Source organism: Oncorhynchus masou, chromosome 24 (genome assembly GCF_036934945.1).
Source record: "Oncorhynchus masou masou isolate Uvic2021 chromosome 24, UVic_Omas_1.1, whole genome shotgun sequence".
NCBI classification, from domain to species: Eukaryota; Metazoa; Chordata; class Actinopteri; order Salmoniformes; family Salmonidae; genus Oncorhynchus; species Oncorhynchus masou.
Genome location: NC_088235.1, coordinates 85,711,402 through 85,727,483, shown reverse-complemented (window position 1 = coordinate 85,727,483; position 16,082 = coordinate 85,711,402). Strand labels below are relative to the sequence as shown.

At 41.6% G+C, this 16,082-nt stretch overlaps 1 protein-coding gene across 5 annotated transcripts in view; it reads right to left on the bottom strand.

The window, feature by feature from the left end:
• The window catches only part of elavl4 (ELAV like neuron-specific RNA binding protein 4), a 69,558-nt gene that overhangs the window by 30,228 nt on the left and 23,248 nt on the right, over window positions 1–16,082 (bottom strand). For all 5 annotated transcript variants that reach the window (XM_064935378.1, XM_064935379.1, XM_064935380.1 and 2 more), the window contains 2 exons: window positions 7,372–7,458; window positions 3,786–4,026 (listed from right to left, as the gene is read on the bottom strand). In XM_064935378.1, the coding sequence (XP_064791450.1) occupies window positions 3,786–4,026; window positions 7,372–7,458 (328 nt within the window). The remainder of the gene's footprint in view (window positions 1–3,785; window positions 4,027–7,371; window positions 7,459–16,082) is intronic.

Genomic DNA, 16,082 nt, shown 5'->3' with positions numbered 1-16,082 from the left:
ACAAAAACTAATGATGGAACCCCACAAGCTTAGAAAAACTTCAATCCACCTTGGCATAGATTCTACAAGTGTCTGGAACTCTACTGGAGGAATGCGACACCATTCTTCTTTGAGAAATTCCATAATTTGGTGTTTTGTTGATGGTGGTGGAAAAACTCTGTCTCAGGCACTGCTCCAGAAACTCCCATAAGCAGCTACTCTTCCTGGGGTCCAGCAAAATTAAGTCAGTTTATACAATTTTAAAACATGACAATACATTCACAGATTTCACAACACACTGTGTGCCCTCACGCCCCTACTCCACCACTACCACATATCTACATTACTAAATCTATGTGTGTGTGTGTGCATGTGTCTGTGCCAATGTTTCTGTTGCTTCACAGTCCCCGCTGTTCCATAAGGTGTTTTTATATCTGTTGTTTAATTCTAATTTTACTGCTTGTGTCAGTTACTTGATAGAGTTCCATGTAGTCATGACTCTATGTAGTACTGTGTGCCTCCCGTAATCTGTTCTGGACTTGGGGACTGTGAAGAGACCTCTTGTGGCAGGTCTTGTGGTGTGTGCATGGGTGTCCAATCTGTGTGCCAGTAGTTTAGACAGACATCTCGGTGCATTCAACATGTCAATACCTCTCATAAATAAAAGTAGTGATGAAGTCAATCTTTCCTCCACTTTCAGCCAGGAGAGATTGACATGCATATTATTAATATTAGCTCTCTGTGTACATCCAAGGGCCAGCCGTGCTGCCCTGTTCTGAGCCAATTGTAATTTTCCTAAGTCCTTTTTTGTGGCACCTGACCACACCACTGAACAGTAGTCAAGGTGCGACAAAACTAGGGCCTGTAGGACCTGCCTTGTTGATATTGTTGTTAAGAAGGCAGAGCATCGCTTTATTATAGACAGACTTCTCCCCATCTTAGCTACTACTGCATCAATATGTTCTGACCATGACAGTTTACAATCTGGTGTTACTCCAAGCAATTTAGTCATCTCAACTTGCTCAATTTCCATATTATTTATTACAAGATTTAGTTGAGGTTTAGGGTTTAGTGAGTGTTTTGTTCCAAATACAATGCTTTTAGTTTTAGAAATATTTAGGGCTAACTTATTCCTTGCCACCCACTCTGAAACGAACTGCAGCTCTTTGTTGACTGTTGCAGTCATTTCAGTCGCTGTAGTAGCTGAAGTGTATAGTATTGAGTCATCCGCATACATAGAAACTCTGGCTTTAGTCAAAGTCATGGCATGTTGTTAGTAAAAACTGAAAAAAGCAAGGGACCTAAGCAGCTAGCCTGGGGAATTCCTGATTCTAACTGGATTATATTTGAGAGGCTTCCAATAAAGAACAGCCTCTTTATCCACATTATAGCAGGGAGTGTAAAGCCATAACACATACGTTTTTCCAACAGCAGACAATGATCGATAATGTCAAAGCTGCACTGAAGTCTAACAAGACAGCCCCCACAATCATTTTATCATCAATGTCTCTCAGCCAATCATCAGTCATTTGGGTAAGTGCAGTGCTTGTTGAGTGTCCTTCCCTATAAGCATGCTAAAATACTGTCAATTTGTTCACTGTAAAATAGCATTGCATCTGGTCAAACACAATCTGTTGTCGGCTATTTGAGCCAGTAAAGGGGGCTTTACTATTCTTGGGTAGCAGAATGACTTTAGCTTCCCTGGTTATAAATACAAATGCATTCATTTTCCTAAAGAAATGCAGCCTAGTGCACAAAATTATCCAGAAAAATGGGCAACTGACAATGATCCAATTCCTGCCTTGGTGTAGCCTGACCAGTCATTTCCATTCTCTGTATGCTGATGACCAGAATCACTAAAACTTTCCTAATGTATTCCATTAAAAGTTCAATATGTTACCAGGTCCACAAGAATATCACTAGCTCTCCCCAAGGGTGTATGTTTATGTTATTAGAGGCAGACAGAGACGGTGATGCTTCAGCTCTGGCTGAAGATGTTTGCATTTTTACTGAGGATTAGGATTTTAATACCGTCTTTATAGAGATACACACAAGTCTGTTGGAGAACCTTCTGTTTTAGTCAACACCTCAAACACCCTGTCCTTCACTCCCTTCCCACTGAAAAGTGGAACCTGCTGCCACACAATACAACTCACTTTGAATCTCTCTTTAGTTTTGTCTTCAGCCTGAGAGAAAGTTGAGAGGGTGATGTGCCAGAGTCAGTAAGGGCATGTGTGGGCTCTAGCGATGTGCGTGTAAGTTTGCCTTAAATAAAAGATTAACCTGTAGGTCCCTGGTGTATTACATGCGCAGCAAGAAAGGCGTGGGGAGCAGGGTAAACAATCTGTGGTGGCACTTCACTGAGCTGGAGCGGGCCTGACAGACGAGCTCAGAGTGGCCGGGTGGGCTTGTACCTCACGCCGCTCTCGCTTCATCAAAGCTGACAGCACCCGGTCCAGAGAAAAGAGAAGCCTGTCTCTTACAACGCTCAGGCTTAGGTAGCTCTCATCACCTTGTCATCACAGACATCCTCCTTCCCTTTGAACTGCAGTGTAAAGGAATTTCACATTCTGTACTTAAAAAATGTACATACAGTTAACTGAAAGGGCAGGTCCATTTGCATTAATGTCCTGTATGTGGTGTTTGAGAATGTAGTGTTTTAAATGGTATTCTGGTCAAATGTCTAGAAAGGTATGTTTGGAAATGCACAAGAAAGGGTTCAGGTGTATATTAAGCTTAAAAAATAGTCCTCCCCGAAAGTCAGATAATGATACCAAGTGGTTGTGCATGCAGCCTCCTGGCATTCCCTCAACTGAGAGGGAGAAACGGTTTGTCTAAAAGTTTCAACGACGAAATTGCACCCATGGGAGCACAACACAGACATCCACTGGAGAAGGGGGATATTTATAACACACTTTGTGTTCCTAAGTCATCAGAGACCTTGTATGGTAGAGAAGAACTTTCAACATTCTCAGAAATGGCCTTACTTTCCCATTTAGGTCAGTGAGAGCTTCCTGGTAATCTTGTGGTCCTTTGTGCCTCAGTTGGTAGAGCGTGGCGCCTGCAACACTACATTTTGTGGGTTTCATTCCCGCTGGGGCCACACATACGTAAAATGTATACACACATGACTAAATTGCTTTGGATAAAAGCATCTGCTAAAGTCATATATTATTACTCTATGATGTCTCTTTTTACTCTCTCCGATATAAAATGTTAGACCTCACTGTTTACTGTGCATCACACAAAAATATATGTAAAATGAGTGGAGAGTGTGGTTTCCAGGTGCTATTCTTATATATACTACACATTACCTTCCTGCCAGCTCGGGCCCATTATTGTAAAAGATGGCCCTGTACTTCCATCAGCCTGCTGCTGCCTGAGCCACTGTCTAGCCTGGCTGCTTCTCATGGTCAAGAGTAGATGTTGCTCTTCAACACTGGCCCTTTTTAATGAGATTATCAAAGAAGAAGTGTCACTAAGTAGGATCTGAAATGAAAGCCATTATCTGGCATTATCTCAGAGCAGCCTCCCCCATCCATCTGCTATACCACCCACACAGCCACTAGGCTGGGATTAGAGGCATGATTAGCTGGGAAGTGCTGCTTAAACACCCCTGTGCCACATAGCACTGGGTTTCTTCACTTTGCTGCTCACCGGCCAGCTTCAGGCCAAGCCCCATCCTCTTGCTCTGCAGTAACCAGCTGGAGTACTGTCCAGGATCATAGGCCTCTGGCACCATGCCATCCCACCCTGTACCACACCCACCCACTTCCTTTCTTCCCATGGCCAGTGTTTCATCGTACCTGTGATCTTGTCGCGGACCAGTTTGCAGGACTCGATCTCTCCGATGCTGCCGAACAGGCTGCGGAACTCCTCCTGGGTCATGTTCTGGGGCAGGTAGTTGACGATGAGGTTGGTCTTGCTGTCGTCGGTGGGGCCTCCAGTCTGCATGGGTGAAGGGCAGCTGCGGCTGTTGCTGGACGGCCCGTTGGCCGTGGTGCCGTTGGGGCCGTTCGTCACCTGAGGCTCCATGTTGCTGATTATCTGAGGGAGGGAAGGGTTCGGGAAGAAGAACAATTAAAGGGGGGGTAGGAGGTATGGCGTCTCAATCTGAGAACCATGATTCATTATTGTACCTCACATAAGCACAGTAAACAGCAAATCTACATTCCAGCAATCAAAACTCAGACAAAAGAAACGCCAAGTTTAACTCACAGTATGAGACCATAAAGTGAGCACTATATGTACACATGCAACTTAAACTCCTACATATTCATGCAGACATAGCTGTTAGAGACATGAGTGATATTTTTGAGTTCTTCTCTGTGCTTTGATAGCTGGTGCAGTTAGAGAGTGGTAAAAATTTGAGCGATTCAGTGGGGCACTGCTGTCTGTCACAGGGAACATTTGCGGCTGGTTTTGCAGTGTGTTTTAAGAGCAGGTGTTTGAAGTAGAGCTTGCAGGCCCTTGAGGGAGGAGGCACTGAGGAAAGGCAGTCTGATGTGCTTATCTACTGGCAAACACTTATTTCAAGATCCCAAGACTGCCACCAAATATATTCATCCATTAGCATAAAATCTGTGTGTTTAATGGTATTATTTGATTCTCGGTTACAGTCAGTTGATTACCATCATCCACTTACACAGAGAAGCTGAGCCTAAGAGGTTTATGGAAGGTCTGTGCGAGGTGTGGTGTGTTTGTGTTTGGAGATATAGGGTGACAGAATAGGAACCTCAGGGTGCCTGCTGTTAAAAGCATCTGCCCCACATGGGGGTGAAAACACCCCGAACAAGGTTCTTTGAAAGGTAAACTTGATGGGCTTTTAACTAAAGAAGACGACATAGGGAAATGTAACAGTGTGAACAACAGCCAGAGCACTGATTTACTTTTCTGTGTTTTATTGAAAGTCTGTACCAGAGACACTGTGGCTGTGTAGACTCTGAGTTTAATCTGTCAGTGTCTGTACAACACAACTATACAAAATCATTAAAGCTGCAACTTTTTGGGTGACCCGACCAAATTCACACAGAAATGTGAGTTATAGATCTGTCATTCTCATTGAACGCAAGTCTAAGTAACGTTAGATCTGTTCTGTGCACTATTTCTATGCTTTCCATTCTTAAGTTTCGCTTCTGCGTCTTTAACTTAAGGTTTTGTACACCAACTTCAAACAGCTGAAAATATATCTTTGGTTATTGAAAAAAATATTTCACAGCGGTTTGGATTGTACAATGATTCTCTACACTATACAATGCTTGTTTGGTCACATAAACTAAATGAACTATTAGAATTCTACCATCGAGGAAATGGCAGAGAGATTTCTGCATATTGCACCTTTAACAAAGAACCTTGGAAAGAAACACAGGTAAACACTTCCAGAGGTGAACCAAAATGAACTAACGGTTTTCAAGCCTGAAATGTGGCAAAAGGTCGCAAAGTTCAAGGGGGCCGAATACTTTTGCAAGGCACTGTATATACTTTCTAAATATGCTGGTATGCTATTCAAAACCAGCATATTTAGAAAGGTTTCCCCATCTGACTGTAGCTAAGTTAATGTTTTGATAGCAATGATGTTGTTAAAAACTGGTCAAAAAACTAAAATAGACTATATTTTATCACAATATTCTGAACAATCATTATCAGTCATGTAGATCTCAACTCTATTGTTTTCTCCTTTGGTTTTCTAACACGAACCTCAAGCCTGAGACATACATTATTTACAGTGGAGGAGGGTATATCATAAATAAACTTGAATGTGAATCATTTCAACCTCCATCTTCTCATTCCACACACACCAGTCTACTTTACAATGGAACAACACACAAGATAATGCCTGGAGCACACAGCAGAATACAAACAGAGAACCTCCTCTTTAAAAGTGCTCATGATCTATTCTGCATGCAAATTGTGCTTTTGACAGTATCCTCACCACTCCACCAAAGAAGGACCATGGAGACAGCAAGGAAGAAGGGATAAAGTACCTAGCAGTAACAAAGTTGATTGGGGGGGCCTTATTAAATTTGTTTACACTTCCTGCTGAGCTTCATTCTGTCAAAAATACTTTCAACTCCATGGGACGTGTGCTTTGAGTTTTCACCAGGGAAAAAAATGGCTACCTTGAATTACCCAAGACCCGTCAGTCAGATTGACCAATTATAATTTCTACCCCCTGCCACCGGCACTACCCAAGCTCAGCTGTCCATTGTGCCTCAGTGGCTGGGTATCTCTGCTCTCCCACAGAGTAGCCCAGTGCTGAGAGAGGCAATATCTCCATGGTCTCTCTGGGTTCCTGGCCGAGGCACTACAGCACACAAGCAAAGCCTTCAAAGGAGCTCTAGCATCAGCCTGAGGACAGACACCGGGCCTACTGATTCAACAGAACGCTAGCTAGCTAACACTAGCTTCAGATTAGAGCTTGTTTCCCCTGACCGGGCTGAAACACAATGCTGGATTTACAGCCTCCATTAATGCCACTGGGCATGGTGTGTGGGAGGGACCTGCTTCCTCTGGACTAAAATGGAGGCCTTAGTGGGTTCAGAGTGTAGGAAATAAATATTGGTTCATGAATCTAATGTGTGTGAGTCATGCAAGGCGTGAGTAAGGCAATGTCTCTGGAGGCTGTGTCTGTGTGGAGGAAGACGGAGGGGATAGAGGTCCATTAGAAGAGGTTAAAGTTCAACCCTTTAGATGAGTGAGTCGACAGAAACACATCATCCAGGCCTATCCTTAATACTTATGTACCGGTGATTTAATGTCATGGGTTTTTATTATCGAGGATTTTGTTGTGTATTATTTAGATTTGAAATAAGATTGTATTTATGTGACTATGAAACAGTACCTCACATTGGGAGTGAGGTAAGAAGTGATTTGCAAGGCTGGAATATTTTCTCATATCGTATATCACAACTTGACAAAATGCATACATTTTCCATTACCTATACTGTCTTCATTATTCAATAAATAACACACCAGATGCAAGAACAAAATTACAGAAGGGGAAATATATAGCCGACATAAAAACATTTGGATGCAAAATTTAGAGCATTTATATTTGTAGGACCTAAAACATGTACATTAGGGTTGATGAATGGTTAAAGCATTATAATTTTACATCCAATATTGTAAGGATTCACATATTTATATTATATATAAAGCTACATTTACTCTACATCTTTTTTTCCACTCACAGTAAATCAATCAGCATCCTCCCAGCACACAGTACATTAGGTTGGCAGAAAAAGTAGCTGGCGCAGTGTGTCTGCCCGGCCGGCCTGCATCAGGGCCCCTCCCCTCTGGCCTAGCAGACAGACAGGCCTGCTCCTTCAGCAGCACTGTCATCACCATTGATAATGTCGGGTAAAAAGCCATTTTTTGTGGCTGTCTCCTTACCATCTTTGGCTGTGTCAGCAATCCCTTCTCTGCCCAGCCCTGTAGCTGCGGGAGTTCTGCCTGACGCCACTGTGTCTCTGTCGATCCCTAGGAGGTTTCAGGGTCAAGATTTAACATGCTTGTTTTTCTACACAGGCCTTACGGTCACCAGCCACACTAAAACACACAGGTGGCTTTGCTTTCTTCCAGGTAGGGGTTGGTTTCTGTATAGGAATACTGCTCATTGAGACTTGGGTATAATTCAGATAAGGGACCATTACTGTAATGTTGGTGTTGAGTATGACGTGGTCTATTTGGGGAGTGGAGGATAGACCTGACTTGGGAACTATGGTGACCTTTGTAGCATTAACGATGTGGATATCCCTCTCACTCCTGGTGAGTAAACAAGCCCCTTGATAAAGACAGCTCCTCAAATGAGCTGCGGGCTGCAGGCAGCAGTATCCTCTGCAGAGCTGAAGCTGTAACGCCAGGATTTTGAGGCTGACCCCTTGCTTCATTTACTCTCCCAGACAGAGGGATGAGAAGGTAGAGGAATGCAATGGGATGTAACCAGGTGATGGAGGAGACCATTCATCCTCTGGGGGGTGTTATTGGGGTTCCAAATGAGAATGGACTGTCAGTTGGAGAGGGGAATGGGGAATAGAGAGGGGCAGCTTGTGTATGCTGATAGGTCAGCGTGTGTCAGGATGTTTGGGTTGATAATTTGGGGAATGTAAATTGAGCCAATGAATTATGGGTAAATTTCCTTTACCAGATGCCACCTCTGTTTTAGTTTAGGTGAAGACCGAAGGTTATAGCAACATCTTACAGCTTTAGAATATAAAGAACACACTGTATTGCACATTCATCTTTGGGGGATTAATACTTATGGTAATATACATTTTTGATGTAGCTTTTTCTTATGATCTAGATTTTCCCATTCACAGGGATTCAGATGAAACAATACACTGCTTGAGTCAACCTGAACCATCATATACACAGGATTTATCAAAGTGAATACAGGTATGACACAGACCCCTATTTTTAGCCAAAGAAAGCAGCATGGGCTGGATAGCCTTAAATAGATATGCCCCCAAGGCTTGGATACCCAGTGGACATAAGAGGTCGCCCAACATGGTGGACCAACGTCCATTTTAAAGGAGAAGGCATATTGATCATGCAACATCCTTTTTTCCCATTGAGTTTTAATCTCATTTAATATTCTGAAAACTAACCTGAAAAGAGATGTTAAACAAAGGTGAATCATTAAAAGCATTTTTCACCCCATCTTCTATGGATAGCTTTGAATGGGTGAGTCTAAAATGAATGATTTTGCCAAAATAAGCATAATATGCAGCATGTTCAAATGAGGTCCCAAAACATGGTGAAAAGCAGCAAGCAGGTGTAGGACTAAACATTGGCCATGGTTTCCAAAACATTTGATCAAATGATGTACTACCCACTCTACTGAGAGGTTGTGGGTAGTATTGCAGCAAAAGGGTAGTTTGTGTTCCTTTTGTGTTTACATACTGTAGCTACAATATTAAATCTATGCAAACAAATATCTATTCTAAAACCAATTTCCAAGCAAGCAAACAGTTGCTGAAATATTGAGAGATTTTAGTGGGTATTAGATATACGATAAAGACGTATGGTAGCTGAAATCTACATTCTATTGTTTTATTACCAGCAGCATAACAGATATGCAGCCAAGTGTATCAATACAGCCACTAATAATGATTCTCTCCCTCTTTCTATGTCGGTCTGGCTCTCTCCAGTATGAACACACACACACACACACACACACACACACACACACACACACACACACACACACACACACACACACACACACACACACACACACACACACACACACACACACACACACACACACACACACACACACACACACACACACACACACACACTTCCTGATAACATCTCAAATAATATTCAAATGAAGGGACAGTGCAATTACGTAAAAAAACAACAACAACAGATGAGCAATCGCTCATGGGTACAATTTCCATTATTCAGGGAATATATTTTGGTTGTGCGCAGCAGACATTAGACAGAGTTATTATATAATCCATATATTCTCTAGTGTGTCAAATATTTGACACCCTGTAAGGGCTCCCCATCTCCTTGAGCTCCTGAGGTGTGTCTGGTATGGCAGTCATGTAGAAAATGTTATAACTGCCCACAGAGGACATTATCTCCCTCCGCAGCCTGCGTCATCTAGCAAATCTCACATGACCAGAAGCCTCTCCTCTGCCACGGTGACACTGTAAAAGTGCCACTTTACTGCCAGGCAGACCTCCTCTGCCCAAACGAGCTTAGACAATCAATTTCCCGTGACTTTGCTGGGATGGATGCGGAGAGGAGACACTGCAGTGGATCAGAATGCGACAGTAGTATAATTGAACTGATAGCGCCTGGCACAAAATGGAGGTCAGTTGTATGGTTGTTTGTGATTTCAATGTCTCGCCACATCCCAGCATTCTCCTATATGCTAGAACAGAGGATGACCCCAACAGGATATTATACACTGACTCATTAGACTATCAGTAACATTATCCTTTCAGATTTTCCTGTTTACAAGGACATGTTCAATCATAAAACATGGAATGAAATCCAATCTGTTAAATATTTCATATTTTTGAATCAAAGGGTTGTCCATCGTACAGTAAAGTATTTTTTAATTCTGTCATCTAATACAGTGAAACGTCATAGTGTCCTCGATCCATTGAAATGCTCATTTCAAGGAGAGGGTAGGTCACAAACTCAACCATTGAAACCCCAGTATGCACCAACTCCCTCTAAGTGCTTCAGAGTAAGAGGGAACTTGAGTTATCAAAGCGATTCAGACACATTTATATACTTTTTGTATCTTAACTCCAGGTCAGTGAATGTCCCTCCATGCTATAGATTTTTTTCTCCATCTTTTTATTTTTCGTTGCCTTTTCAGTCATCCTGCAGGTCAGACGGAAGCTGGGTCGGATCAATCAGGAAAGTAATCTGGAACACCTTGCGCCGCAACCGCCTGACTCCACCAACATCGATCCGCATCTACTTTGCCAAATTGATTTTTTTCTTCCCTTCTCTGTGTGACTCAGAATAATAAATGTTTCAGTGCTGTATGTAAGCAATTTTTCATTTCACTTTGCTTGACTTTTTCCCCTTATGATGTCCACTGTTTTATGGGATCGATAGAACTTTCCCAGAACCCTCTCTTGGCCTCTCCACTGAGTAATCTACGTACACTCTCTAGGGTCAAAGGTCAGGAGACGAGAAGGCAACGCGCCGCTATTAATTGCAGAAGATGTCTGCAGCAGAGTCAAGCTCTTTAAATATCACAGCTACATCTAGTCTAATCTCAGACTACCTTGGAGACATCAGTCTTACATTGTTTCAATTTCATCAATTCTTTATTATATTGTCCAACTGTAGACACTTATATAAATCTCAGAATGTATCCTCAAAACAAACTTAAAATATACACTGGTTATACAATAAATATGAAATACATCCAAGGTCTGCTTCTAGAAGGTCCTAGCCTGACATTCTTTGACCATGGGCTAAATCTCAGATCCGACAGCTAAGTCTGTCAGTGTTACTCTCCACTTCTGAAAGCACCATGTGCATCAAATGGATTTCTCACTCTAACTCACTGGCTGTTAAAGCTTTCTGCTAGCATCTTAAATCACCCTCTCCTTCTTCCCAGCTCTGATGGTAATTGGAAAAACAACTTATCTTTTAAAAAAGCAAACACTAAAGCACAAGTAAACGTCCGCCAGACTACTTTCAGGAAAGTTCAAATTGCAAACAAAAGACCACTTAATAACCACTAGAAGGGAAACATTGGGAGCGCCTGAAACTTTTTCCTACACAACTGAATTATAATTAGGCCTGAATTCAATCAAAATGTAATCTAGCTTCTCTGCAGTGAGCTTTTTCCTGATTTGTTTTCGTGGCATTGGAGTTGTAAACTGCCTTAGTCTAGAGAATAAGCAGCCCACGGACAGTGACCATAGGGACCTACGGGCAGCAGTCTCCTGCCACTGCCAAACCCTAGGTAGACTCAAGCCATTTGTACATTGGCTAAATCCCAACTCTGCACCAATGCATGGAAGCAGAAAATTGGTGAGCATCTCGATTCTGAGATGACACTTCAATTTGTGTGGCTCCACTGACCTGTGCCATCCTCCTCTCCCCTGAAGTGGTGTGAGAACTCCTGGCCACCTGCCTGGCAGCTTGGCCGTACCCTGTACCCTAGGCGTACATGTTCGGCCCCAGCCCTGGGCCCAGGGGCCTCTGGGGATCCTGTCCATGAGCCAGCATGGGGAGAGGAGCTGTGATATCCACAGGCTGCAAAAGGCCAGCTGAGACTGAACTCTGAACACAGTGGTCCACTCAGAGGGCCTCACAGCCTCATCACTGACAAAACATCAATACTACATGTGCATTGGTCTAATCACACCTCTCATGTGGGATATTAATGTTCCCTTAATAGGTTATTAAGTCTTCATGACAGATTACATTATTTCATTTAATACAGTTTAACTAAAGGAGAGAGAGAGAGAGAGAGAGAATAATACCACCTATGTCTGCTAACCCCAGTCCTAAGGCTGATTCCCAACGACAGGGTCAATACACTGTCACCCCTCACTATGCATGCACCCGCACCACTCTATCACTACTACATGACTGGACCCTCATCTACACAAGTGGGATACTTCTGAATGAAGGTGACTACAGTACAATGCAGCCTTGGTTTATATTAGTTCGTACTTTAAGTGAAAGCTTATTACCATCTTGAGGTTGTTTTTAGCCAGTGTAGAAGCCATGGTTCCACTGCATCAACACCAGGTGTCAGATCACTGCACCTGTGCAGGCATCAATGTTCCTGACCAACAATAAGCTCCTCTCCTTGTTCGTAATGTCTAAAATAGAAATTATATGTAAAATCCCCAGCCTAGTTGTAATTAAATATTTACATTTTTTAGTTCAAATTAGAATGAACTAATGTACTTTGGATTCTACTTCATCAAACCTTTGCACATGCCTAAACACCAACCCCTGATTCGACTTTTAATTAATGCTGATTTGAAGCTAGGATGAGTCATATTTGCTTGGGTAAAACAGGTATAGATGTACAAATAGCCTGTAGGTAAAAGACCAGAAACTAAGCTGCACACACACACATGCGCACACACATACACATGCGCACACACATACACACGCACACACTGAGGCCCAGCCAGAGCAGAGCAAGGCTCCTCCTAATCTAATCACTGCCTATGATCTCTGCTGCCCTATCAGCTGCTTCCCATGCTGCCTGCCTGCCTGCCTGCTTGTGTGTCTCCAATGACCAGAATGTGTGCCTGCCTTCTCCTGACAGTCAGGGGCCTTGCAGCTCACACAGGAAGCTAAATCACACAGACACCAGCCGTTGCACAGGGCTTCATTCCAAGGCCCATGATAACAGTACATTGCTAGGAGCTAATCTGGTTATTGATTAGGATCTGAACTGGAGCTCATATAATCAAATAGATGACAGGTTGTCCTTTCGTCTTACAGCTATCTTAAGTCAATAAAACGATCGAAAATACAGAAAAGCAAGCACCTGGACGGAGACAGTTAATACATTATTTGAGAAGAGCAAGAGAGACAGATTCATTACATATACTGTCCTTGTATGACAGTTTAATGTACAGTATGTTCTGTATTAGCATCCATTGTTATACATATCCATGTGCAGTACATTTAATTGTACTGGTACTAATCATACTATACAAGCTCTATTATGAGTAATATTCATATAAAAAAAAGTGCATCTGTGAAACTAATCCTCAATTTTTTTGTGATATAATATACTAACTTGGAGCATATTAGGTCATTAGAAAATTGGAAACAAACAAAAAATCTACTCAAATTTAGCTTCTGCTGCAATGAGAAGACAAAGCCTAAATGTATACTCACAGCTAAGATTACCCCTCCAGCATATCAACTAAACCATAAAATGTGGCATGCATTCAAAATAGAAGATTAATCTCCTTCTGCCGTGGTACAGTGTAATTGAAAATGCCCACAGGAGACTATCTATGTTCATATAGTATGTGCCAGAAAATATAGGGCTATTTCCATGGAACATTCTGGAATGGAGTTTTATATCAATAGCATGCCGGGGAGACATGTATTTGGAAGATAGCAGATTGTACACATCTATCTCTCTGGATCCCAACTTGATAGTAATGTTAATTGCTTCAAATGTTTATCTGTCTTGATAGATTTCTGTAGTAAAATTAATCTTTCCATCTAGTTTGAGGAGAACGTTTTACAGTTGATATGAAGGGAATAGGCCAGCGTTTTTCAAACTTGGTCCTGGGGACCCCAAGGGGTGCACATTTTAGTTTTTGCCCTAGCACTCCACAGCTGATTCAAATAATTAACTAATCATCAAGCTTTGATTCTTTGACACAGCTGTGTAGTTCTAGGGCAAAAAAAAACAAAACTTTCACCCCTTGGGGTCCCCAGAATAGAGTTTGGGAAACACTGGTATAGGCATTGACAGGATAAATCCCTTTCCCAGATGAGAAAACCTCTGATGGCAGTGGAATGTCATTTCAGATAGCCATGACACTCACCATCTCAGATTGTTCTGAAATTGTGTCTGTAGTTAGAAACAGGTGTGCTTGGCATTCCTAAAGCATTATTTTGTTGGCATTTTATTTTATCTCAGAGAAATTAAGCTAATTGATTGCACCCAAATTGGACATTCTAATTTATAGGATTCAAATATGTATTTTTGTATTTTGGGGGGGATTCAATTAGTTTAATTTCTCAAATTCAATAAAATTATGTTTCAGGAATACTAATTGTATCTGTTATGAACTACAGAAACGATTTTAGAACAATCTGAGATGGTGGGTGTTGAAATCCTCTTTCTTGTGCTTTTTGAGGTGGAACGACCTAGTGATCAAATCTCATCGCCCTCATGCTTGCCTCGCCTTTTGACAGCGATAGAAAAAGAAAAGTATGAACCATAGACAGTAACGCTTTTATGTTCTCAATAGGGATTGAGGAAGCTTTTGTCAGCGCCACCACCCTGACCCCTTGCCCGTGGGTCCCCTGCCCACTACGGGTCTGTGGATAGATCTGACTAGGAAATGTACCCCTCCCCTTTCTTTCTCTTGACCTACAGCAAGTAGAAACAGATTATTTCCCCCTGTTTATATTTACAGTACTAGGATTTGATGGTGCAGACTGTGTGTAACGATGTAGGGAAGCGATAGGCCTAATGTGTTTGTTTGTAATCCAACCAGCAGTGCCATTTTGTTGCATGTTGTTATGTTGCATGTTAAATGTATAATTCATCCGGCAACAGAAATATAAATGTTTGAAGCCTTCCAGGCTGTGAAAAAAATCCCCTGTTGGAGGGATGACCTTGAAACGTCCTTTATCATCACAGTAACTGGCCACTTTACTTGGCAACGTTGAACAACGAGCCGGAGCAACTGCTAACGACACCAAGCCTGCTGCTGCTTTCTTTTCTCCTTTTCCTGGGATGCAAAATGTAGATCAGAGGGGTGTGAGATTTGGGCACAGTCTCAGGAGTAACTGCCACTCAAATCCAAAAGTATGTATGAATACCAAAACACATGGAATACAGAGGAGGATGAAGAAAGAGAAGAAATATGGAAGTCAGTGTTCTACTTCCATCTTTGATTTATTTATTTACCTTTATTTAACTAGGCAATTCATTTAAGAACAAATTCTTATTTTCAATGACGGCCTAGGAACAGTGGGTTAACTACCTGTTCAGGGGCAGAACAACAGATTTGTAACGTGTCAGCTAGGGGATATGAACTTGCAACCTTTTGGTTACTAGTTCAAAGCTCTACCACTAGGCTACCCTGCCACCCCAATGAACAGAGATAGAGAGGATATATTAATATCTATCTATTTCCTTACTTTCCTTTAGTATATTTACTCAGAAAAGCAGGAGCAACAAACAACAACGGCATGACCCTGTGTTTGCTACCGGGTTGTTTGCGCTAAGAATTTGTAGCTGATTATTGTCTGTCTGTGGTACTTTCAATTTCCGCCAAAGGAATTAGGCTTGTATTTGTGAAGTCAGTTCCCCCTCACAGCTGAATTCCTTCATCTCTCCTTTCTAAAGGGGAAATTTAAATAAATAAATAAAATATATCACTGTGGAAGCCTATTACATTTTTAACTAAACCGTTTTGTTAATATTCATGTATGTTTAGTCTTCACACAAAAGGAATATTTAATAACAAAGTCATATATTTGAGACAATGGTTCAGAGCGGCTTATTCAAATGGGCATTAGCTCATTAGTCCTTACTGTTTTTGTCTGAGTATAGGCTAAGTTATGTGGGAAATGAGTGTTTTTCTTGCTTACATTAGTAATATTGATAACACCAAAACATTTATAGGGAGACTTATTAATGCTTATGGGATTCAACTGTTATAATTTCCTTGCTTTCCAATTCATGCAAATGCATAGTGTTATCAATAAAACAAAAAGCTTTTTTGAATCAATTATAAACGGGAGACATTTATGGCATAAGTTTGAAATTAAAATGTGAATCTACTTTACAAAGCAAATGTTCTACTATATGTGATTTATCATCCTGCTTTAAATCTCAATCCAAATTAATTACTGTAGATTCCTCTTCAGGGCATAAATATTCAAAACATGCA